General features: G+C 44.2%; 1 protein-coding gene across 3 annotated transcripts in view; it reads left to right on the forward strand.

Moving 5' to 3' along the window:
* Matn2 (matrilin 2) overlaps window positions 1–27,157 on the forward strand; it is a 149,628-nt gene that overhangs the window by 80,989 nt on the left and 41,482 nt on the right. For all 3 annotated transcript variants that reach the window (XM_017595223.3, XM_039080152.2, NM_001427155.1), the window contains exons 5-6: window positions 10,413–10,535; window positions 14,045–14,167. In XM_017595223.3, the coding sequence (XP_017450712.1) occupies window positions 10,413–10,535; window positions 14,045–14,167 (246 nt within the window). The remainder of the gene's footprint in view (window positions 1–10,412; window positions 10,536–14,044; window positions 14,168–27,157) is intronic.

Consider the following 27,157-nt stretch of genomic DNA (forward strand, 5'->3'; position numbering starts at 1 on the left):
CCTGTGCACGTGCAGAGGACTTACTGAGAAGTAAATCCACCCCCAGCTTCTTCCTAATCCTGGCTGCTGAGCCTAGAGTTTAGATATCGTGGTGTATCATCTGCTCACTCTCTGCCTGTGTCAGGATGCAGAGTTAAAAACAGAAGGAATGTGGGGAGAGAAAAGCCCCGTGGGAGAACTGAACTGACAAAACTAGAAGCAATAATAGTTTTGAAAGAATTCCACATATGGGGAGGCGAGCCTAAACCTTGTGCTGCTTCTATGTGTTTCAGTTTCCACCTACCTAGACCGGATAAATCAGGTCCTCCCACCAGGGCTCACAGCCACCTGTGGATTCTAATGTTAATTCTATCTTAAAGCCCCTTGATTCAGACATGTAACTCACTAGGAAGCCTTCTGAGCGTGTGTGTGTGTGTGTGTGTGTGTGTGTGTGTGTGTGTGTGTGTGTATTAAGACCATAATGATGTGATAACTTTGAAAACTGGAAAGCATTGCTCTCCCACAATGAAGTATTATTTCATTGATTACTTCGTTCAGTCAGGGTCTTTTTAAAATGTATATGTAAATGGTTGTTGCCTATATGTATGTCTGTGCATCGTGCTGTATGTGTGGTACCAGTGCAGGACAGAAGGGAGCACCATATCTCCTGGGCCTAGAATTACAGCCTGTCGTGAGCCTCTGTGGAGGTCCACTGTGGGAGCTGTTCTTACCGCTGAGCTATGTCTCTAGCTCATTACTTGGGGTTTAGGATTTTGTGTGGGATACCTCCCCATATCCTCACTTTCCCTTCCCCAAGGAAAGCCAAAATCTCACAAGTGAATAGGAGAATTGATTCAAAGGCTCTAGGGGAGAGAGGAACAGGCCCAGCTGGAGCCTGCCAAAGAGGGCAGCTTTGTTTTCTCTGGGACATTGGGTTCATTTTGTTTCTTTCAGGAGAGAAACACAAGGCCGATGACTCACATTTACTGTTGAGTCTTAAAATCCAAATTGCAGCTGTCAAAATAAGATTAGTGCTTTCAGGCAGGATGAAAAAAGAGGGGATGGTCCCCAAAATGTGGGCTTGGAACTTGCCTTTGTAGATGTCGAACCCAGGGGTGAGCTTTTGGGCAGGCAGAGACCCCAGTGTTGCCAATGACGTGAAATCACAGCTGTGGTAACAGCTTTCCTCAGTCTCTGTTATAAGCCATCCCTCATTTCTCCATCTTGAGTTAAGTACTAGGAGGAACTATTAAAAAATAGAGTGCCCAGTGAAGGTGTTCATCTGCTTTCACTCCAGAGGAGAAATTAGGCTGTCGTTGGTGCCAACAGTATGCGCTGTGGCTTGTCTAAAGTTCTGAAACATTTATAAAAGCCCTTTGATTAAGCCCTGGGTGAGGTTACCCTCACAGCCACGGCCTCAGCCTTGTGCTCCCCTCCTCCAGCGTTAACAAGACGCACATCCCAAGTTCTCTGGGCTGAGACCCAGCACCAAGATCAAGATATGAGCGAAGGGACATGCTTAAATGCAGGGTTCAGGCGCCCCTTGGGGGAGGCCCCCTGGATGGATTGCAGCCCAGCCTTAGGCTCAGAGCTGGGGTGCCCTTACTAATTGATTTCACCTGGGCTTGCGGTCCACCACGATAGTAACAAAGACAGACAGGCGCATTTGCTGACTGTGTGCTAATAGTTACTTCTGGCAAGACATAGCCTGAATTTGGCCAGACCTTTTGTTATAAGCTTCGAAATGCCAATTTTGCAGTATCGGACCAATTTAGCAACCCAAACGTAGCCAAAGATACTTTTAAAATATTTTGTAAGTGTCATACCCATGTCTGAAGCTTCCCCAAGTACCCAATAAAATGAAACCATCTTTATGGAATTGTGATTTGGGCAAATCTTGTCTCTAGAGTCGTGCCTGTGTCATGTAGACCTTTCTCCATCCTGTCTCAAGACTTAGGAAATGAGGAGTGTGTGTTTGTTAAGCCTGCTCCAGGCCACATGTTCCTCCATCTATTATTATCTCCTTTAACCCTGTTAACAGGGTACTTTCTACACTCAATATTTGAGCTGTATGAAAGCTGTTTCTTGCTGGGTGTGGTGGAATACCCTTTTAATCCCAGCCTGGTCTACACAGTGAGTTCCAGGACAGCCAGGGCTCTGTTACACTGAGAAACATCTCAATAAAAACAAAACAAACAAATAAAAATCCAAAACAAAGACAAAAGAAAACTGTTTCTTGAAGGTCATTTGCTGAACTCTCCCAGCTAAGGCCACTTTTGCCTCCAAAGACGATATTCCACCTGCTTGCCTCAGCCCTTGCTCTGCAGAAGAGACAGGCGTACTGCTATCCTCAGTGGCGAGACTGTTTCCATATCATCTCTTCACATCTTTGCAAAGAGTCACCTCAGCAAAGCCACCTTTCTGTCACATCATTTAGTTAGGGTTTACTGCTGTGAGGAGATACCATAACCAGGGCAACTCTTTGGAGCTAGCTTACAGGTTCAGAGGTTCAGTCTGTTATCGTCAAGGTGGTGCAGGAGGAGCTGAGAGCTCTACATCTTCATCTGAAGGCTGCTAGGAGAAGACTGGCTTCCACACAGCTAGGATGAGGGTCTTAAAGCCCACATCCACAGTGACACACCTAATCCAACAAGGCCACATCTCCTAATAGTGCCACTCCCTGGGCCAAACCATCACACGTGGTAGCAGTCCTTAAACATGCCTTACTCCCTGCTTACAAGATAGTGTTGCGATCCTTCATTAGTGATGTGCTGGTAGGTGTTTAGCCATCTCTTTAGGGGAAAAGGCTCTGGTTTGCAGTGTTTGCCAACCTCCTTGATATAAACACTCCTCACATGGTCATTTCAAGCTACCTCTGTGGAGGAAATGCCAGTCAACAGTTCTAGATGAGCTGACTCCAGCACACCAAAGAATTCCTTACTAGATACTCAATGGAATTTTTTTCCTTACATCTTTTTTTTTTTTTTGGTCCATTTCATTCACCATTGTTTTCCTTATATAATGGAGAATTTTCTTGAATGAACAAGTAGAATAATTCTGTCATTCACAAACATTCCTTCACTGGCACATGCCAGGTATCAGGCTGTGTAGTTGAGCTTGCTGGATCAAGCAAGCATAAGGACCTGTCTGCTCCTGCACAACAGGCCAGACAGGTTCATGTTATTTACAAATTAAGCATTAAATTATAACTGTGAAAACTATAGAGGGAAACTGTGAGGGAGGACGTGACAAATGCAGCTGAAGTCTCCTTGGAAAACATACTTTAAAAATATTATATATATGCTCTGTCTTCACACACACCAGAAGAGGGACTCAGAGCCCATTATAGATGGTTGTGAGCCACACACGAGTGCTGGGAATGGAACCCTCTGGAAGAGCAGCCAGTGCTTTTCGCTGCTGAGCCATCTCTCCAGCCCTTGTAAAATACACTTTAAGATGTACCCTAAAGGATACATAAAAAATCAGGCAGGTAAAAGCAGGCAAGGAAGGGCTATGGCCATTTGAGGTTAAAAGAAAAAAAAACAGCATGTGCAGAAGTCTTAGGGCATGAAAAATATTAATTTGAAGGATAAAGAGAAGTGGAGAGGCATTAGCTAAAACTGAAGAGCAGTCAAGTGATTGAATGGTACTCTGCTCACATTGGATGGTTGGGATCTCATGCTAGAGCAGCCGGAAGCCCCTAAGACAGTTGAGCAGAGGAGAGACCAGAGTGGATTGCTGTACTGTGTTGGAGCAGACACCAGAACAGGTGGCATTTTATCATGGTTGGTTGAGCTGATCCCACTCCTTTTAGCTGGGGAGGTTAAGAACAATAGCAAATAGTATCAAAGAGTAGATTGTGCTTGAAAGACACAGAAGTGGGAGGATACCCATGACGTCCAAATTTCTGTGACCATCTTCAATTCCAAGGGCAAAAAAAATCTGCTAATCAGAAAAATTGTCTTCGCTGAAGGGAAATTAAGGAACAGTAAGGCTCTTTTCCATTCCTGCCCAGGAGCACCCACCATGTGGCAGTGCTCTGGGGTGGGAAGAGAGGAGGCTATCAGGTCAAACCAACAGCATCATCTAAGCCTGAGGCATGAAGCTCACAATTTGACCAATCCCAGCCCCAGAGGAATGCCCACACTTCTGCGTTGGCCCAGGCCTTCGCTGAGCTTGCAGCCCATGTACCAAAAATAAATTAGAGACACACAGCAAGCCTGTGTTTGTGTGACACAGGTGTGAATTTATTTTTCTAGCCAACAATGACTTGTGCAACTCCAACGTGTCCGGCACTGTAATTGGTACTAGGCATTATTGGCAGGTTGCAGGCAGATTCTCTACTCATCATGACAGCTTTTCTGGTATCTTCAACTAGAGACCGGTACCTCCATGTCCCTATCCTCAGACAGGAGTGTGTTTTTGCTGAGGATGAGCATGAAGATGTACAGAAGTTCGTTTTCATCTCTCTCATCTTTCCTGGATCCTATTTCTGTTGGGGGAAAGGGCTTTGGGGAGTTAGGAACATCTTTGTTGGAAGGCAGGGGATGTGGACCTTTGTCATTGGTAGCAATCAGGCACCTTCATGGCCAGCCCAAGGGGCCTGGCTACAACAGGACATGTCATCTGTAGTTGCCGAGAGTCAATTCCCATTGCTACCTAGTGTCACATGTCCTCCTCCTGCGCATTTACCACATTCTGGATAAAAGGCCTGTTCCTCTTCCCCTCTTTCCTGTTTTCTTTCCACCACCCAGAGGCAGCTTCTGTATCCCCATCCCCTTCTCCCCCTGGATAAACCTAAGTAAGACCTGTCCCACGGTATGACTTTATGGATCCTGCCGCATAGATCCAACAGTCACTGTCTCTTCAGCCATGAACATTTATGAGACATGTGCATAGGGACAGTGCAGGAGGCTCTGAGCAATTGGGCGGAACGAACCAGTTTGTGTTCACTGGGCCAGGCAGACGCACAGCCAGCCTTTCCGGAACCAGGGTATATATAATAGCTGCAGGACCCTGCGGAGGAAGTCTTTGAACAGGCTTGTGGAAGAAATGATGCTTGACTGATGTGGTAAGCCATACTTGGGTCACCAGGCAGAGAGGGCAGGAGGGTGTGCCAAGGTAACAGGAACTCCAAAGCCAAGGTCTCTTCCATGCCTCAAAGTGGGTTATCGCTCTTCAGTGAAGTCCTTCCAAGCTGTGAGGAAGGAAAAAAAAAAAAGATGTTTTTCAAAAGCGTAAGGAGTTGCCCAAAAAACATTTGTACTGTTTTTCAAATGGAAGTGATCAATGCTAGGAAAACAAGAAGGCATTTGGTTAGAGCCCAGTCTCCGTTTATTCCTTTGTCTTTGTTTAATAAGATTAATCCCTCAACAGTCTCCCTTGGGTCAGTACAAATCACTCATGGTCATAAATCCCGACATTCTAAACACAGTGTGAAAGAACAGCCACATAGAGCCAACTGGCAAGCTCGATATTCCTGGGATAATTCTTTGGGACTGGGAACAGTAATCTTTCCTGGTCCTACCACACTCTGCTTTCTCATGTGGGTCTGGAGAGAGAAGGCTGAGCCTTGGGCTCCCAGGTCACAAGAGAAGTCTGTACTTTCCCCTCAGAGGATCATGGGGAGTTTTTCTTTTTCATGGGTTTTGATGATTCTTGACTCTGGGGATTTTGAGGATGTTTAGCAAACACTGCTGCTGAATCCTACTCTTTAGCCAGGGGTGTAACTTGGCATTGGGAGAGTGGTGTGTGTGTGTGTGTGTGTGTGTGTGTGTGTGTGTGTGTGTGTGTCTGTGTGTGTCTGTGTGTGTCTGTGTGTGTCTGTGTGTGTCTGTGTGTGTGTGTGCACTTACACACGCACACAACTGTAAGTAAGTGAATTTTATGGTTAGTGTAGTGGAATGGGAGATAAAAGGGGGAGCTCTTCTCTTCCCTTAACCTTCTCCTTTCCTTTCCTCTTCCTCCCTTTCTTTTTCTTTCCTTTTTCTTCTTCTTTCTCTCTTTTTTATTTCCTTTCCTCAACACCAATAGAGTCTCTCATTGGGTCCTGGAGTTTGTCAGTCAAGCTAGGCTGGCTCGCTGGTGAGCCCAAGGATCCGCCCATCTCTGACTCCCCAGTGCTGGGGTTCCAAGCACCTGTGCTTAGCTTTTTACATTGCCTTGGAATTGAACTCAGGTCCTCGTGCTTGTTCAACAAGCACTTGACTAGCAGAGCATCTTCCAGTCCTAACATCAGTGTTTTTTTAAAAGGACTCCAGAATGTCTAATAGCATCCTGTTTCAGTAGACGAGGCCACAGTTATTACTTGGACTTCGCAGAGCCCTGGCCTGTCCAGAGAAAAATCAGCATTTCCTTGCCATCTGCTCCATCCGCTCTATAGGGGGAAGTCTTTTAGTACAAAAACGAAACCACACACCAACTCAAGGACCTGGTTCGCTTGTTTTGAAATGCTATTTTCTCCTGCTATTACAAACGCTCTTCCTCAGAATTTTGAAGCCAGGCAAGTGTAAGTAAATTCTAAAGCCCCTGTTTTCACCTTTTTTAGCTCTTCCTTGCTAGTTTGTGTGTGTGTGTGGGGGTGTCTAGTGACTCAAAGGAGGCCAGGTAACACTTGGAGCAGGGGCTCAAGCTCTTGCCTCCTGCAAAGATGGCTAGGAACATCTGTTGCCACGAGCTGGACACCTGCAAAGGGACTTAGAGTCTAGTAAGGATGACATAGTGACTGCATCGCCACATAAACGCATACACCATTAATATCAGGATACTTGCTGGGGAGGGGACGAGCAGGGGTGCACAGCCAGCCAGTGTGTGAGGTCAACTCTCCTCATAGTACGAGGCAAACTGGCTGTCACCTGACAGGCACACTGAAGCCTGGGACTGAGGACCCTGGTACTGTTCTCATACAAATAGTTTTCACTGAGCTATGCTGAAGTCTGCTGAGGTCCCCAGAGCTGAGAATGTCTGAGACAGATGTTCTCAGACATGCAGGAGCACAAAGCACAGTTTGGATGGAATCACTGGGCTCTCCCCAGAGGATGGCCCTTTTGTCTGTTGAACAGAGTTTGGGTTCCTCAGGCATCTGGTGTTAGCAATCCTTGCCAGGCTTTCCTGTCACTTTCCAGGGAATTCCCAGAGCAGACTCCAAATGCCAAGCCTATCCCGGTCTCTTACGTACCAACATGTGCCCTCAGACTTCATTCTCCTTCTTAGACCTGAGCATGTGAGAGTGTAAATCTTATTTATTTTTTAAGGGCTCATCTCAAGCTGGAGAGAGATGGCTCTGTGGAAAAGAACACTGGCTTCCCTTCCAGAGCATTGGGTTTGACTTCCAGCCCCCCTATGACAGCTCACAACTGTTGAAACTCCAGTTCTAGCGGATACGATGCCCTCTTTTGGCCTGCTTGGGAACTATGTGCAGGAGATGTGGTACACAGACATACACACAGACAAACATCCACACGCATAAAAATAAAAAGTAAAAAAAAAAGTGCCCAATTTATTTAATGGAGATGCTGAGTCAGACCAGTTTTTATCTTTTTGCCAATTTAAAATGTTTATCTGAAAGTACAATACAATATTCAAAGACCAAGTAGATGATAAATTTATTTGTGTATGTTCTTGTGTGTATGTGTGTGTGTGTCTGTGTGTGTGTCTGTGTGTGTGTGTGTGTGTGTACATGTGTGTGTACATGTGTGTGTATGTGAGTGCATGTCTGTGGAGGTCAGAGGACAGCCTCAGATATTATTCCTCAGGTGCCATGTACCTTTTGCCTGAGGGTCTGTCCTTGGTCTATGTCTTCGCCAAGTGAGTGAGACTAGCTAGCCGGGAGTGTCAGCGATTCGGTTCTGCCTCCTGTCTCACTGCCAGGACTACAAGTATCTGCTACCATTCTTGGCTTTTTATGTGGGTTCTGGGGAGCAGCAAATTCGGGTCCTCGTGTTGCCAAGACAAGAACTTTGCAGACTGAGTCACCGTCCCCAGGGGGGGACAGTTAGAGAAACTGCTTTTTACAGTGAGTGAAACAAATACAGACCCATGGATGTTCACAGTGCTGAGAATAAAGGACAGTTGAGGGCTCATCCCTAAAAAGGGTGCTTATGGCTCAGCGGTTAAGAGCACTGACTGCTCTTCCAGAGTCCTGAGTTCAATTCCCAGCAACCACATGGTGGCTCACAACCATCTGTAATGGGATCTGATGCCCCCTTCTGGTGTGTCTGAAGACAGCTACAGTGTATTCATAGAAATAATTTTTTTTTAATTTAAAGGCAGGGAGGGAGGGGCTATGACACCCCCTTTGAGGCCAAGGCGAGATCACAGAACAGGAAGCAGAGAGAATGTACGAGCTGGGATATGGGAGAAAGGCTACAGAATGCTATCTCCAGGGCATAGCAGCCATTGCAATCACGCTATTCCAACAGCCCTGGTTGCCCTGCACTGGGCTTTCACAAGACTGGGCATAGTTAATCACAGATCCACAGGGACTTAGGGGCACAGCCTTTCTTTGCTGAGCTTTTGCTTATGGATGGATTTCCTGGGAAGGGACAGTCATTGTCTTTAGTTGTAGCCCTTGGTAACTCCACCCCCAGGATGCAATGGATAGTTCCAAACTCAAGGTTTCCCAGGGTAAACTCAGTGGCTCCCAGAACAAAAGGGCATGAATATGGGAAGGAGACTGGCAGGGAGAAGGAAGATCAAGAGAACCAGAAAGCATTACTTGTACAAAATTGTCAAAAGCTAATTGAATACAGGATATTTTAATAACAAGGAATGTAATGAGGCTGGAGAAGTGGCCGAGCTACTAAGAGCGTCCTGCAGAGGACCTGAGTTCAGTCCTCAGCACCATGTGAGGTGACTCACAGCAGCCTGTGCTCGCCTCTGTGGGCAGCTGTGCTGGTGGGCACATCCAAACAGACACACAGAGTCGAAGATAAAGTCAGTCCTTGTTTAAGTGCTATAGGCTTTTCCTTTCAAGTATAAATGTTAGAGTCAGAGACTGACAGCTTTCTGGGTACCTGAGTTTTCATCACCTTTGATATAGTGATACTTTTTACCCAAAGGAATGTCTCTTTAATGCATTCAGTCCCCTTTACGCTCTCTGGCTTTCGCTGATTTTAACGGCAGGATCGTGAGTAGAGTGTCATTCCATGGCATCCAAGCAGTCTCCTTGCCAGGAAACAGCACATCATGTCTGCCCATCTGTGCCAAGGAGAGGCTGAGTCAGTGGTGGGCCAAAGGTGCCTTTAACCTTTTCTTCCTCTAACACATTCCTAAGCCCGTAGCTGAGGTGAATCCCTGTGCACACATTCCCAAACTTCGTGTGAACGACTAGCCAGCTTAGCACTTTGCGGGTATGTGGTAACTCAAACCAGACCGTGAACAGTCACTCCTCCGTCACTCCCTGTACTCTGTCTTAGCTCCTCTCCTGGCATCTGGTGTCTGTTGTGCAGTGGACAAGTAGAGCGCATGGAGAGCTTTCAGAGACCTTGCTTGCAGTCGTATGGGAAGAGGAAAAGCTGATGGGAACCTGAAACTCGGTGTTGTGCCTGGACTTGCCATGTGTGTTCATCAGTGTCCTACTGCTGTGAAAGGGATATGACGGCCATGGCAACTCTTCAAAAGGACAACATTTAACTGAGGCTAGCTTACACTTACAGTCCATGATTGTCCTGGTGGGATGCATGGTGGAATGTAGATAGACACTGTGCTGGAAAGGTAGCAGAGAGTTCTACATCTTGACTGGCAGGCAGCAGAACGACAGAGTACTTGGGCTGAGAGTGAGCATTTGAAACCCCCAAAGACTTTTCCGAGTGACATACTTCCTCTAATAAGGCCACACCTACTCCAACAAGGCCACAGCCAACCAAGGCCACACCTACTCCAACAAGGCCACACCTGCTAATAGTGCCACTTGGTGAGAGTCTATGGGGATCGTTCTTACTCACACCGCTGTAGTAGCATGCTTCCAGCAGACTGGAAAGTCAGTAACTTCCGTGGCTGCCTTTCTGCACGCCATCAAAGGCAGCTCAAAACAAAGCCAGCCTAGCATACGCTGGTGAAGCTACGCATGTCCAAAGGCTAGGAGTGGCACTTTCTGGGAGCCAGAGAAGCTCTCACTCACAACTCAACTCATGAGCCCTCAAACTATGTTCGAAGTGGTATTGATATTAATACAATTATTTCGTTTCCATATGATTCCAACTTTGAAAATGTTTTTCTCAATGCTAAAATATCAGCAGTGGTTGCCTCTGGGTAGCAGACTTCAGGTGGATTTTCCTTTTATGAGTCTCGTCCCTCAATTTTCTATAATGATAAGATATTAAAATGTGTGATGTTACTTAATATTACTGTAGTGAGAGCTGTCGAGTTGAATTGTCATGGCCAGGAGCTCTTCTCCTCCAGAGCTGTGAGCTAATGGTGTCACTTTGCCTCAGTCCAGGATCTGTGTGCCACAGAGGACCACGGCTGTGAGCAGCTGTGCGTGAACATGCTGGGTTCCTTCGTCTGCCATTGCTACAGTGGCTACACCCTGGCTGAGGATGGGAAGCAATGTACAGGTGGGTATCTCTCCAGTCCTGTGTGCTGAGGGAGGGCACACTGACAATAGGAAGGACGGCAGGTACAACACAACATGCACAAGGCCCAGATTGTCTCTTGGGGCTTTAGTTAAGTTCTTGGTTTTGTGGTCTAGTTTTTAGGCAGATTTTAAACTTTAAAGACTTTGTTTTTGCTTGGGCTCAGTATCTGCTCATTCTAGATCCTCCACATAAAGCATACTTGGTGATAATCTATGTAAATATAATTGCTGTCTAGTTCACTGCTTGAGAAGGGCAGAGCTTGGAGACGTAACTGTACAGCTCATGTATTATACATTAATTTTACTTGGTGATGGAATACCGTGTAGGACCTCAAAGACACTGGCAGTCTTATCTCTCACTGGCAGTTCAGTGAAAGGCTCAACTCTCTGAATTGGCACCACGGTCACAGAAAATAAACAGTCTCAAACACAAAGCCAGCGGGGAGTGGGGGCGGGGTCTCCAGCAAGTGCGAGCTGCAAGCACAGATGCACAGTTGAACACCATCCCAACTTGGGGACGCCACCCTGAGTGAGTGGTTAGAGGTCGGTGTGGCCTCTGATTTCTTCACTGATGAGTTGGAGAGCAGGCCAGCAAACCCTTAATGTGTATGCAGGGCCTTCCTGATTGATTGGCTATAGTACCCTTACCTGATCTCATTCATCAGCAAACCCCTAATGTGTATGCAGGGCCTTCCTGATTGGCTATAGTACCCTTACCTGATCTCATTCATCATTAGAGCAAGAGATAGGAGGTAAATAGCAGGTGTTCAGGAAGCTGAGCTGAAGTGAATGTATCCTGACCCATCTTGCTTTTCTGTTCTGTGGCCCATTGCTTTCAGAGACCATGCCCTGTTTCCTTCCACAGCCTATGTTCATTCTTTTGTATTTCAAATGCATATTTTCCAGCATACCCTGATTATTAGGTGTGTGAAAGAGGAAAAGACAACAACAAAAAGCGGTCATTTGCTGTTTGTGTGGCAGTACTGGGAGTCTTGCGTGGGAGTACTGGGAGTCTTGCGTGGGAGTACTGGGAGTCTTGTGTGGGAGTACTGGGAGTCTTGTGGCTTTGCTTTTATACGCTGGTATGTTTTATGTTTGAAAACTACCCTCGTCTGAGATTGGCAAATGGAATTGGTCTCCTAAGCCTTGGAGCTATTTCCTGGGGATGGGGTGTTAGTTTCCTGGTGGTGACTATGACAAAGTCGCAGGGTATTCTGTTGACACACAACTAAAATGGAAGCCAACACAGATCCAGCAATTATTATTTTGTTTCACGAATTCTTTATTGTACAGCTAATATTTAGAGGACGAGAAAATCACTGCTAATAATTCATTGTATTTTCTACCATACTTTTCCCCATAGAGATATGTACTCTTTGCCCCTCCCTATTGTTAAATGAGTAGAAACTTTGTGAACTGAAAAAGAAAAGGAAAGGAAAAGGTGGTAGTGGGGCATTTATGAGGATGGAGATAGTGTCAAGGAGCCCGGAGAAAAGTTCTAATTGAGGAGGGGAGAAACAGAATGAACTAACAGTGTGAGAGTCATGGAGGACAGATGAGCAGGAGGCCAACGCTTGGCCCTTGGGAAACTGGAGGGTGGTGGGGAACCCAGTCCTCTTTGTTACCAAATAATTGTCTAATTGTCCCAGCGTAGTAGAGAGTCTTTGTTTCTCTCAGGATTCTGCTGTAAGTTTGGAATTTGACATTTACTGAAGAGTGAGTCCCTGCTGTGGTTGCCAGGGAGCAGCACTGTATTCTTTCAAGAAGGACGCTTTTCTCGCTGATGCCTACAAGCCTGTGTTGTGTGTAATTTTAAAAACACGCTTGCTCCTTTCCCGGAGGCTGCGCACTTGACTTAGCTCTCGGCCCAGCTCCGAGCTCACGCTCCCACCAGCTCGCCTACCTGCTTCCCAGGAGCTCAGCCCGTGCTATGAGATCGCTGTGGCAGGCCTCACTTCCAGTTTGCCCGTTCCTCCCGGCTAGCTTTGTCAAGCCACCGACAACCACCCCAGCTGCCCTCTTCCTCCTCCTGCCCATCTTAGCCCCACATGGAAAACTCTAGGAGAGAGTTTTGTTATTTTAAAATTAGCCAGAAAACACAATGGCTGGGCGAAGAATCCCTCCCCTAATCTCAACAGCTAACAGCTCCTACCAACCTCCTCAGCCTCCACCCGTGGCAGAGGCTGCGTGCCCTAGGTGCCTCGAAGCTTTACATGGTTGTTCATGTTTCTTCTTCCAAAGCCTGGCTGAAAGCCCTCTCCCCTCTCCCTGTGTCTGCTCTTCCTCCTCCTCCTGGGACCCAGAAGTCCCACTTTTTTCTTTTTGCCCAGCAATTAGCTTCTGCCTCCTTTATTGACACAATCAAGAACCAATTAGGGAATCAACACCCCCTTCTACTAGCATATGAGCGTGTCTTGGGCTGGAGAGATAGTTCAGCCACTAAAGGCTAGGCTCACAACCAAAATGCCAAAGTATCTTGCCTGTATTGGGCTGTCAAGCAGAAAAATGGGAAGCAAAGAGAAACTCTGTATCCTAAGGTGACCCAAGTCTCATCTCCTGGATGATCCTGACAGTACCATCCTTACCACTGCCCTTGTCAGCTATTGACCAAGCTCTGTGGGGAGCTAGGTGTGAGGTGACCAGGTAGATCTCTGTGGCCAGGAGCCTCAGATAGGGGATCAATTTCTCAAAAGCCAGTTGCTATTCTGTGGAGCTGTGTCAAGAGCCCAGGGAGGGCAGAGATAGAGAAGAGAGACATCTGGAGAACTAGGTTGGAAGATCTGCATATAGAAGCAGGTATAGTCATTGCATAGATGTGCAAACAGGAGCCAGTGTGATGGGAGAGATGGTGTGGAGGTGGAAGTGCCTTCAAAACGGAGATACAGTGAAATATCAGAAGCTGTGCAAGCAGCCTAACAAAGGCACCATTCTCAAAGACAGAGACTCCAGGAGTTACAAAATATCACAACACAAAACATCATTGTAATGTTTGAAAAGATTATAGTTTTGTGTTGGGCCACTTCATGGCTATCCTGGGTGGGACACACCCAGAATCCCAAGACCGCTAGCTTGGGAGTCTTAAGACTCAGAATGATATGGCAGTAAGCAAAGAGAGAGAAGAATGGATACAAAGGAAGACAGAAGCTTTAGACAAAGCAAGGTCAGAACTGGGGATTGTCTTGGAGCCTCTTGAATGCAAGGCAAGTGCTCTCTCATTGAGCTACACTCATAGCTGCCACTAGGTTTTTATCTGATCTCCATTTTCCCCAGTCCAATAAATGTGCCTTGTAGTAATTTTGATTTGCCTTTCTTTGACTTTTAAGTATAGTTGTCCATATATTCTTTATCTTCCAGAAGGAAATCCTGATCTAGATTCTTGATTTTTTTAGGGACCATATTAACTGTATTTTTATTATAGGTATTCTGATGTTCTACTGTGCCCTTCTTTGTATTCCTAATTAAAGTCTAAATGTGTGTTGTTTTCTGCAGCTGTGGACTACTGTGCCTCAGAAAATCACAGATGTGAGCACGAGTGTGTAAATGCTGAAGGGTCCTACCTGTGCAGGTGCCACGAAGGATTTGCTCTTAATGTAGACAAGAAAACATGCTCAAGTAAGTTACACGCACATGACACGCGCATGCACACGCACACACACACACACACACAGTGCTATTACCATGGGTACTGTGGACCTCTCCCAAGCGTGGATTAGCCTGTGTTGTCATGGGGTCTGCCCCTATCCCTCCTATGTCGGCCTTTCTTTATAGTCCTAAGATTGAGGCTTACTTGGTCTCAATATCCCCAGTCAAAGTTTTTGGAGACAGCATCTTTTGAGAGACAAACATGTTAACAACCAAACCAGTGTGGCTGTGCCTAGCATCATAACAGGGCCTGAAGAACGTTTTCACTGAAGCTCTGTGGCTTGTGGGCTCCAACCCTGACTCCACATGAGGACCAGAAAATCGCTGAGCCAAAGGAACTGAATGTGGTTTCTCCATGGCGGTGGGAATAGGTGGTCAGCATCTTACTGAAATCTGCTCAAGTTTTCTGAAAATTATTTAGTTCTGTTTGATTTTAGCTATATGTGTAAATATTGAACTTAATTTAAACTCCTAAAATTGGAACAGAAAAACATATAAACTAAAGGTGATCACCAGTTTCATAAAAGATGCTAGGAGTATTCTTTTAAATATAATGGTGCAGGGGAACACGTTGTGGCTTCTATGGATAGATATTTACCCTGTGATACAGTGGGATGGTCACTTGAGGAATGCCTAATTCTGAAATAATTGGGGCCCGGTGATATTTTAATGAGGTTCAATAACAATTAATAAAATAAGGCATCTCTGCAATGTATATCAATGAGAAAATAGGATTTTAATTTATAAAACGTTGGTGTGCGTTCCACCTTTTAAAAGTATATCCAGTGTGTACTGCTGTGTGCGTCTTCTGTTTCCTGTTCTCTCCCTTACTATTAACAGCTTAAAAACCCAGAGCTGGAGACAGGGCATATTACATCGAAAACATATGTTACTGGAACCCAACCACAAGCCAGTAGAAACAAAGGAGGCGAAGTCCTTGGATGAGGACAGATCTTGGCTGGGTTTAAAGTGATCCATCATCTACCACACAAAGCAGGGGAGAGCCAAAGGAAGAAAGGAAGTGCTAAGATAGGAACAGCTTAGTCCAGAGCTGGACGGAGATGGGGTGTTTAGACCTCCATGCTCAGTACACAGCTCATGTACAGCTATTTGTTTGCTTCTGGAAGGAACGAGTGGTTTAATAGGCTGCTCTGCTCCCAGCCTCCCCTCCTTTCTGTGCAAAACTTGAGCAGTTCTCATCAAGATGCTGTCTACCTAGTCCTACCACACCCAAGAAACACATTTGAAACTAGGAAACAACAGTCAGGCTGTTACTGTGGCTGAGAGCTGTGGTGTCTGGGCTGATGAATCAGCATTCCTGATCAAAGGGAGACCCTGTTCAAACCTCAGCCTCTCCGCCTTTCCTTTGGGTGGTCTTGGGCAAACCTTATGCTGTAATGTCCTCAACTGCAGCAGGAGATAATAACACCTGAAGATAATCTGCCATCTTAAAGACTAGATGAGATCGTTTACAGAAATGATTTATCAAGCTGCCAAGTGCTAATTACATTTTCATGAACGATGATGCTGGGATCTGGGGGTATGGATCATTTGGTGAGGTGACTGCTGTGTCAGCAAGGAGATTTGAATCCCTGGCACCTCTGTGAAAAAAAAGGGCACACACTGAGGAGGTTGAAACAGGAGGCTCCCAGGGACCCACTGGCCAACAAGTCTAGATGAATAGGTCCAGGTTCAGAGAAAGACCTGGTCTCATAAGAATCAGATGGAGAACAACTGAAGAAGATACCTGACATTGACTTCTGACCTCCACACATGTGTGCGTGCATGTGCACTCATGAATACATACACACTAACACAAAGATGACCACAAAGATTTTAGTATGAATGTCCTTGACTAAACAAAAAGGTACATAAAAACTTGAAAGTTGGTGGGAAACCAAGTCCTACCACACAGAGAAGTTCAGTCACATTGCTGGGATGCATGTGACCCAGAACCCTTGGCGTGATGGAGATAAACTGGACTAGGGGAGGTGGAAGCATGGCTCCATGGTCAGAGGAATGGAGGAAAACACATCTGTCTGATCTCAAAACTTCCTCCCGGGAGGAATCCCAGAACAGCATCATCCTCCACAGCGTCCCTCAGCACATCCCCAATTACTAACTCCTATTCCCAACCTGAGAGTGGTGCAGACAAGGTCTGAGCTTCGAGGTCAGATGCAGTAGTAGAAGCCGCAGTGTAGGGGCCTGGGAGAGGTTTGGCTGAGAGTCAGGGAAGGGCTCTTCCAGCTGGGAGGTCTCCCCATCTGGGTGTGCAGCCAGCAGCTCAGCTATCTTCAGGCCATGTTAAAGGCAAACCTTGAAGCTGGCAGCCCGATGTGTGGGCAGAGAGGAATGCTGGGAGAGATGTGGGGTCCAGGCCGTCAGCACTAGGGTGAGCTGCCCCGAGAAAGGCCTCCTTCCCACCATCCCTGGGGGGTGCGAGGGAGCCAGATGGAAAAGCCTGGCAAGAGAAAGGAGATGCTCCAAGTATTCAGAAAATGGCGCAGGAAGTAAAGAGAAATCCCACTTGCACAGATACAGTACTGGGGTGTCCCTGTCTCCAGCAGGACAAGAGAGAGCTGAGAAACAGTCAGTGGAATGGACTGTGACACAAGGAACAAATCTAGTAGCAACCAGGCATATCATTAGTAGCTTTGAGGCATCACAGCCCCAGCGACCTGGCCACTGCTCTCATGCTAGGGAAAAACAATCTAGTTCTTACACACTTCCAAAGAATTAGTAAAATTTAAAAAAAAAATCAATTCTTTCAGTCTCTATAAATCTATTTAAAGATAAAATCTCTCTCTATATATATATATATGTGTGTGTGTATGTATATATATATATATATATATATATATATATATATATATATATATATATATATATAGTATGTATGTATACATTCTAGCCAATGTATGTGCAAACCAGTGCTATCTGAGTGCTTTCCTCTTCCCTCTGGGATGTGTTCAGCTGATTTGTTCTAAAGGGGGCTTTGTTTTTATGTTTGAACTTAGCTAAAACACAGAAGTGATTGTTTTTGTTTTAGCTTTTGGGGTTTGGTTTTGTTTCTTCATTTTTGAGATCAGATCTTTCTACAGGGCCTGGCTGGCTTCAGATTTACTATAGAGACCAGGTGGACCTTGACTTTCAGGGCTGCCTCTTCCTCTGCCTCCCCAGGTCCCCAGTGCTAGGGATATACATATTCATATACATACATATATCTCATCATCATCAAATTTGCCACTGTGGGCCTGGAGAGATGGCTCAGGTGTTGGGAGCCTGCCTGTCTTTCCAGTGGACCCCAGTTTTTTATTACCAGTGCCCACATGGTAATCCAGTTCTAAGGTATCCAACACCCTCTTCTGGACTCCAAGAGCATCAGACATGCTTGTGGTGCACAGATATGGAGACACACAAAATAGCCACTATGTATTACTCTATTAAGAACAGTAATAATAAACATTTATTCGTTCAACCATATTTATTGAGTAGCTCCTGTGTGCTAGATAAAGTTGTAGACACAGGGCTTACCTTTCAGTCCTAATACCTTGGAGCAGGAACTCCAGGCAATGCCCATGTCTCAGTGACACAGCTCCTCCAACAAGGCCACACCCGCTCCAACAAAAAGAAATGGCTCCCACAGGTTCATATATTTGAATGCTTAGTTAATAGGGAGTGGAACTGTTTGAGAAAGATTGAAGGATTAGGAGGTGTAGCCTTGTTGGAGGAAGTCTTTCAAAAAAAATAAGCTTTTTTTTTTTTTTTTTTTTTTTTTGTATTGGGCGGTATTTGAGGAGGCAGAGAGAAGCAGATTTCTGTGAGTTTGAGGTTTGCCTGGTCTACAGGGTGAGTTCCGGAGAAACCCTGTCTCTGAAAAACAAAATAAATAAATAAGGTCATGGAGGAAAGCAAAGGAATAAACAAACAACAACCACTGCCTAAGAAAGACCTGAATAGACCACAGCAATAGACGTGCGAATCTCACGATGCCTCATCCATAGACAAAGAACTACAGGCAACTCAGGAATGCTGAGGCGTAAGAGCAAATCTTCCCCAGGGCGAGCCCTAGTTGGTTATCTAATACCAAATGGTGAGCCCTGAAATCATCCACATAAGGCCACACTAAATGGACTCAGCAAGATATGTGCGTGTGCACGTGCGTGTATGTGCGTGTGTTATGTGTGCTCGAGAGTGTGCATGCACATGCACATGCATGCTCATGCTAAAGAAAAAGAGGCTTTGAATTTGAATTTGAAAAGGAGGGAAGTGGGTGTGGGAATAAGACAGGTTGGAAGGAGGAAGGAAGAGGGGATGATGTAATTATATTTTAATTTTTAAAATTAAAAACAAGGAAATCTCAGTACTCCAGAGTCAGAAGCAGGTGGATAGGTGGATCTCTGGGAAGACACCCTGTGTTGAGGTCCAGAAGTCACCCGTAAAACACAGGAACACTGACTGATCTCAGTCAGACAGGGATGGTTTATTGAATGCACACCCTAAAGACTGATCAATCAGGGCCGTAACTCAGACTTTGGGCCTGAGACTATGACCAGAACATTTTTTAGGGCTGGCTCATAACAAAAAAACAGCAAAAACCACAGTAAGCTCATTCATAGGTGCAGGAAGTGCTGCCCAGTGGTCAGCTCTGACTCAAGCCATCTTAGACGTAACAGTTCACACTGACCTTTAATTTGATGGGTCCTACATAAAGCTTCATGGAATTTCTTAAGATTAATAAACCTTATACAAGATAGGTGATCAGCATGACCTTGCTCTGAGTCAGGTCATTTTTCTGTGTCAATGACTGGCAGACATATTACAACAGCAATATGAAATAGATGGCAAGCATGGAACAAAATGGCTACAGCTATGTTGGGGGTCGTGGTGGTCTCAACACCCTGGTCTACATAGTGAGTTCTAGGACAGCCAGAGATACATGGTGAGACCCTCAGGAAGAAAGAAAGAAGGAAGGAAGGAAAGAAAGAAAGAAAGGAAGGAAGGAAGGAAGGAAGGAAGAAAGGAAGGAAGGAAGGAAAGAAAGAAAGAAAAAAGGAGAGGAAGGAATGAAGGAAATCAATAAATTTCTAGCCAGACTCACTAGGAGAAAAAGGAGAGAGCAGATGGAAACTCCCACTATTAGAAATGTGCGTATTGTTGGGGTGCAGGAGTTGCCTCACAAACCACAGTCTCAGTCAGACAGGGAGAGTTTGTTGAGCATTTGTCCGAGAACTGGTCACTAGGGCCACAGACCACACTTGGGAGCTGACTGTGACCTCCAGCCAAAATCCTACATAGCTTCTAAGCCCAAAACCCACAAACATCAATCCAAGATATTTCACCAATCACAATTTAGGCACGGAGGATTTCCTGAGGAACATGTCTTTGTTGTACACTTATCCTGTTCCCAGTGGTTGGGCTATTCAACTGTGGCAAGAGACTTGCTTTGCCTGACACTCACGACTTAACTTGCCAATCAGAATGTCACACACTCAGGTACGTGGTCCTTCCTGTCAAGTAGAATGCCAATTCCCAAGGAAGTCTTGGGAAATGGGAAACGTAAAACTTAAAACTTGACCCCTACTCAAAATGGAAGTCCCTATTCCAAGTGGCTTCTTATATTCCAAGTGCACTTATATTAAAGATGTGTGTTAAGGGCTGAACCATACCACTAGAAACAGGATTTTCTAGTAAACAACACAATCTTGGGGTTCGCAGTGTGATCGAATATCCTGCAACACATTGCTCTTTTTGTGTATTTTTAATTTGTTGCAAATGGCTAAAGAACTTTTTTGCATATATAAGAAGAATATAAGAGAAGTGCAGGCGTTTCTCTTATACACTTGATCTTAGCCAAAAGGCCGAGAAGCGATAGGCGTTTCTCTTATGTTGGGGTCCATCCCAGGGACAACTTATCATACACAGGTGCAGGAAGTTCTGCCCAGGCAGTTGGTTTGGGTCCAAGCTTGGTACAAAGCAGTTTTGAATGACCTCTACTGTGCTTGCTTCCAGGAACATCAAAGCACAGAACATAACAGACTATGTAATCAACTCAAGCATGAGAAAGTTTCCTAGTAACATTAGTAAGACCGTAAAATGGTTGGCTAGACAGGCAGCAGTTACCCAGGCCTTTGCAGATATCACTATTGACCCATGGAAAGGAAAAATAGCACACAAATATATGATGATAACTTATATGTTATGGACAAATCCCTTGAAGGACACAAACTACTACAGTTTTTTTCAAGAAGAAATCGGTAATCTGAATAGTCCTTTGTCTCTTAAACTTTATCTCTTAAACTATGTCTCATAAATTTTAATTTATGCCTTAAACCTTTACACAAAGAAAATTTTAGATCTAGTTGATTTAACTACTGAACTCTACCTTTTATTTGAGCAATAACTAATGCTAATTCTCTACAAGTGATCCCTCAAAATTAATAAGGAAATATATTTCAGATCATTCCCAAGCCAGCATTACTCTGATGCTCAAACCAAAATAAACTGTAAGAAAAATTTACACACAAATATTCCTCATCAAATATATGCAAAACAGTTCTTTAGCCATTTGCAACAAATTAATAATACACAAAAAGCGCAATGTGTTGCAGGATATTCAATCACCCTGTGAACCCCAAGATTGTGTTATTTACTAGAAAAAACTGTTTCTAGTGGTATGGTTCAGCCCTTTTTTTTTTTTTTTTTTTTTTTGGTTCTTTTTTTTTCCGGAGCTGGGGACCGAACCCAGGGCATGGTTCAGCCCTTAACACACATCTTTAATCCTAAACAATGAGGGTTAAGTTACTTTGTAGAAGGATGCACCCATGTTTGAAAGTAATGTCTAAGAGTGGCAGAAAAAAGTGATGAATCAGAGAAAGATTTGGCAGGATAGGATATGCCCGCGTATCAAGAGAAGTGAGAGCAAAGAGCAGTGACTTAGAGAGCAGTGCAGAGAGAAAAGGCAGTGTTACTGGCCCATTCAGCTGAGATGGATTGCAGAGGGAGCACAAGCTAGACACAGGTGAAGACAGTGAGTCAGAGAATGCACAGGAGCCAGAAGATTAGAATATGTTGCCAAAGTCAGTATGAGGCCAAGCAGAGCAATTCAGGAAAAGCCAGATTGAATAATTCAGCTTGAAAAGGAGTTGGAGCTAGAACAGCTGAGTTAAACCAGCCAGCCAGAGATCAGAAAGAACTAGAAAAGCTGAGCTTATTCAGCAGTGAGTCTCAGAGGCTGACAACATTCTAGGCCTAGCTTAGATTATGGAAACTAGAAGCTTCCAGGAGTAGGCTGAGGTTAGCAGACAGAGGTAGTCAGCCTCAGACACAGAGAGGACAATTTCTTTAGGGGAAGAAAAGTTACTTTTATGGCGATACATCAAAACCATGTGGAATTTAGCCCAGAAATTCAAGGTTGTGTTAATATTCAAAATTTAATCAACCTGATGTATGGTATTAACAAGCTAAAAGAAAACGGATTAGCCGTTTCATTAGATGAAGAAAAAGGACAGATAATAAACGATACTCAGTTGTGATTAATAAAGAGCTTTCTGTAAACTAGAAGTGAAAGTAACTGCATCCGTGCTTAGGTAAAAAAGCAGGGGCGGGATGAACTGAGAGGCCTTGCTGGACAGCCAGTCTGCTGACTCAGTGAGCTTCAGGTTCAGGGAGAGACTCTGTCTCAAAAATAAAGTTGGGAGTAATTAAGGAAAGCATCTGAGATTGACCTCTGACCTCCACACACATGTGCACATACACCCCCACACACGTGCACCCACACAGACCACACACAGTATACATACATAATATACAAAAGGTGCCTTAATGAAACATTACCAATTATTTTATTTAATGGCGGAAACTTGAATTATTTCTTCATAAGCTCAGGAACAAAGCAAGCGCAATGGCTCATTAAGGGAAAGTGACTGCTGCCAGACCTGTGACCTGAGTTTAGTTCATCACGAGCTCAGTCTCCATGATGGAGGGAAATGGCTTTCAGAAATTGTCTTCTAACCCCCACAGGCATGCTGTGGCATGCACACATGCACATGCTCACAAAGAGATGGAGATCATAAGTTAAAGAGGATGACTGCTCTGAAAACGTCTATTTAACACTCTCCTGGAAGTTCTATTGAGGGAAATAGGAAAGAAAATAATAGAAACAAGTAGATGACACATATATTGACAGTGTCTTAGGGTTTCCTGCTGTGAGCAGATACCATGACCGAGGCAACTCTTAGAAGGACAACATTCAAATGGGGCTGACTCACAGGTTCAGAGGTTCAGTCCCTTATCAATAAGGGAGGAGCACGGCAGCATCAAGGTAGGCAGAGGAACTGAGAGTCCTACATTTTCAGTGACACACCTACTCCAACAAGGCCACACCTCCTAATAGTGCCACTCCCTGGGCCAAGCATATACAAACCATCACAGACAGGAAGAATTTAAATTGTCAACATTGTCGTCTACATAGATAATCTAATCAATTTTTATAAACCTATAAAGAACTATTAACTAAACGTAAGTTTGCTTAAGTTCTATTCAAGTCTAAACTTAAGTTATACAAACTTAAGTTTGTATAAGATGAATTCATAAAAACTTGCAATATACAATCAAACTTTAAACTAAAAGTGTTCAACAACACCAACTGTGAACAAATTTGAGAGTAGACATGAAATAGCTATATAATCAAAAAGTACAAAATATTGCTAAGAAAAACTGAAGATAACTTAATTAGCTAGATATATTATGTTCATGGAGTGGAAGACTATAGAGTATGGAACTGTCCAAATATGGACATAGAGAACAGTAGGACAGAAGTGTTAAGAAAGTAAGCCACAAATATATTGTGAAATGACTTGTTTAAATAAAGTTGTCAAGGTACTTCAACATGAAAAGGTTAATATCATCAACAAATACAGACTTATCTTTTAAAAGATTTATTCTTATCTTTTTAATAATGTGTGCGTGTGCATGTGTGTGTGTGTGTGTGTGTGTGTGTGTGTGTGATACGTATGCATATATACGTGTGGAGACCCGAAGAGATCACTGGGATTCTCTGGAGCTAGAGTTATGGGACATAAGTCACCCTACATACATATTGGGATCCAAATCCAGGTCCTCTGAAAGAGCAGTAACCACCGAGCCATTTCTCTAGCCCCAAGCAGTCATTATCTTGATTGTAGTTATGGGTTCATAGGAGTAATACATATGTCAAAACTCATTAAATTATTCACCGAAAATATGTACTGGGGTTGGACCAGTTGCTCTTTTATTTATTTTTTTTTGAGAATTTCATGCATGAGTACTAGATTTCTACCCCTCCACTTCCTCCACTTCCTCTCTAAGTCATGACTAGTCTTTTTTAACTATTTTTAAGCTATTTCATAGCTCTGTAGTTTTTTTAAGATTTTATTTTGTGTGTGTGAATTTCACATTATGCACCCCAATCCCACTCATCTCTCCCTTCATCATACCTGCCCTCTACCCTTGCAACCTCCCCATAACAGAGGGGAAAAAAATCTTGTTCTGGAAGCTGTAGTGTGTCACAGTGTGTCTGTTCCATAGTATATCCTTTTGTCCATATTTCTTTGCTTGCAAACGTCCATTGCAAGGACTCGTTGGTCTGGTACGAGGCCTCTGGCTTCTGTTACACTATCAGTACTGGGTCCTCACACCCGAACTCCTCTCAGAGTTTCTGTTGTTGCGCTGTGTCATGGACTCCTGTAGTGTTGGATCTGTAGGATCAGCCCCTTCATGTAGTCCAGTAATTCACTGATGGGGTAGATGTCGGGGTGGGCCAACTCAAAGCCTTGGAGCTGGGCCTAAGAAGTATCTAGGCTACTCAGCCCCCAGTTCTCCCACATCCATACCACCAGGGTGAGCTCCCCTACCCTGCCCTGCCCTGGCTGATCTATCCAATGCCACAGCCAGCAAGGGGCAGGGCCAGCTCTCTCATTCTCACACCCTAGGTCTCTGGGTCAGCTCTGCTCTGTTGCCCAGGTGAGGTACAGGGCCCATTTTCCAGAGTGTTGCAACCAATGTGGGACAGGGTCAGTTCTCCCTCTCTCATGGCCTCCAGGCCAGCTCTCCTACTCTGATACCTTGGGGCCAGCTCTCCTGCCTGCCTTAGGTGGCACAGAGTGAAAGGGGAGCGTCTCTCTCATCACCACCACCACACAGCAGACAAGTGGCAAGGCTCCATGCTCACACTCTGGGGGCTGGTATTCTTCTTTAACTATTATTATTAGTCTCTCTCTCTCTCTCTCTCTCTCTCTCTCTCTCTCTCTCTCTCTCTTTCTCTCTCTCTCTTTCTCTCTGTGTGTGTGTGTGTTGTGTTGTGTGAAGTGTGATGTGTGATATGTATATGTATGTATAAATACAAGTTGCTGAGTTTATTTGGTCTGGTACATGTGTTTGAGTGTTTAGGGCTGACCACTTAGGATTGGACAACCTATCAGGGGTTCTTCCCTGGAGAAGACCTATTCTCCCTCTCTCAGCAGCCAATAATTAATTGCCTATAGCTCTTCATCCAGTGGTAGGGGTGAGATTTCCCCTTCCACATTAGTATGTTGTCTTACTTAGGGTTTCTATTGCACCAATGAAACATGGCCAAAAGCAAACTGGAGAGAAAAGGGTTTATTCAGCTCATACTTCCACAATGCTGTTCAACTCCGAAGAAAGTCAGGACAGGACCTTAATCCAGGCAGGAACCTGAGGACAGGAGCTGATGCAGCAGCCATGGAATGGTGCTGCTTACTGGTTTGGTTCCCATGGCTGGTTCAACATTCTTTCTTGTAGAACCCAGGACTACCAACTCAGGAATGATACCACCCACGATGGGCTGGGCCCTTCCCCCTTGATCACTGATTGAGAAAATGTCCTACAGCTGGATCTCATGGAGGAAATTGCCTCAACTGGGCCCCTTCCTGTCTGATGACTTCTGTCATGTTGACACAAAACCAACCAGTATACATGTCAACTGGTGCTGTCATTTTACTGGTCTTGTTTAGGCAACTGTATGGTTGAGATTTCATGAGTGTAGTAGCTTCCTTGTTATACAGAGAGGAGACTATCTTATAGAACTTCTTCCTTTCCAATTTGTATCCCTTTGACCTCCTTTTTTTGTCTTATTGCTCTGGCTAGGACTTTGAGTACTATATTGAATATGCAGGGAGAGAGTGGACAGCCTTATCTACTCCTTGATTTTAGTGTGATTGCTTCAAGTTTCTCTCCATTTAATTTGATGTTGGCTACTGATTTGCTGTATATTGCTTTTACTATGTTTAGGTATGGACCTTGAATTCCTAATCTTTCCAAGACTTTTATCATGAAGAGGTGTTGAATTTTGTCAAATGCTTTCTCAGCCTTTAATGAGATGAACATGTTTTTTTTTTCTCTTGAGTTTGTTTATATAGTGGATTACATTTATGGACTTCCATATATTGAACCATCCTTGCATCCCTGGAATGAAGCCTACTTGATCATGGTGAATGATTGTTTTGCTGTGTTCTTGGATTCAGTTTGGGAGAATTTTATTGAGTATTTTTGCATCAATATTCATGAGGGAAATTGGTCTGAAGTTCTCTTTCTTTGTAGGAACTTTGTGTGGTTTAGGTATAAGCATAATTGTGGCTTCAAAAAAAGAACTTGGTAGTGTTTCTTCTGTTTCTATTTTGTGGAAGAGTTTGAAGAGTATTGGTATTAGGTCTTCTTGAAGGTCTGACAGAATTCTGAACTAAACCTATCTGGTCCTGAGTTGGGTTTTTTGTTGTTGTTGTTGTTGTTGTTTGTTTGTTTGTTTTTGTTTTTTTGTTTTGTTTTGTTTTTTGGTTGGGAGATTTTAATGACTGCTTCTATTTCTTTAAAGGTTATAGGGCTGTTTAGATGGTTTATCTGATCCTGATTTAACTTTGGTACCTGGTATCTGTCTAGAAAATTGTCCATTTCATCCAGATTTTCGAGTTTTATTGTGTATAGGATTTTGTAGTAGGATCTGATAATTTTTTTGAATTTCCTCAGTTTCTGTTCTTATGTCTGTCTCCCTTTTCATTTCTGATTTTGTTAATTCGGATACACTCTCTGTGCCCTCTGGTTAGTCTGACTAAGTTTATATCTATCTTGTTGATTTTTCTCAAAGAACCAGCTCCTGGTTTTGATTCTTTGTATATTTCTTTTTGTTTCTGCTTGGTTGATTTCAGCACTGATTTTGATTATTCCCTGCCGTATACTCCCTTTTGGTGTATTTGCTTCTTTTTGTTCTGGGCATTCAGGTGTGCTGTCAAGCTGTTAGTGCATGCGCTCAGTCTTAGTCAGTGTTTCTATTCCTGCACAAACATCATTACCAAAAACAAGTTGGGGAGGAAAGGGTTTATTCGGCTTACACTTCCACACTGCTGTTCATCAGCAAAGGAAATCAAGACTGGAACTCAAGCAGGGAAGGAAGCAGGAGCTGATGCAAAGACCATGGAGGGATGTTTTTCTTACTGGGTTGCTTCCCCTGACTTGCTCAGCTTGCTCTCTTATAGAACCCAAGACTACCAGCCCAGTGACCGCACCACCCATAATCAGCTGGGTCCTCCCCCCAGATCACTAGTTGAGAAAATGCCTTACAGCTGGTTCTCATGAAGGCATTTGCTCAACTGAGACACCTTTCTCTGTGATAACTTCAGCTTGTGTCAAGTTGACACACAAAACCAGCCAGTATACTCTCCTCAGTTTCTTTTTGGAGGCACTCATAGCTATGAGTTTTCCTCTTAGCACTGCTTTCATTGTGTCCCATAAATTTTGATATGTTGTTCCTTCATTTCATTAAATTATAAAAAGTCTTAGTTTCTTTCTTTATTTCTTCCTTGACCAAGTTATCATTGAGTAGAGAGTTGTTTAACTTCCATGTATATGTGGGCTTTCTGTCATTTTTGTTGTTTTTTTAAGACCATCCTTAGTCCGTGGTGATCTGAT

This window comes from Rattus norvegicus, chromosome 7, assembly GCF_036323735.1.
Source record: "Rattus norvegicus strain BN/NHsdMcwi chromosome 7, GRCr8, whole genome shotgun sequence".
NCBI classification, from domain to species: domain Eukaryota; kingdom Metazoa; phylum Chordata; class Mammalia; order Rodentia; family Muridae; genus Rattus; species Rattus norvegicus.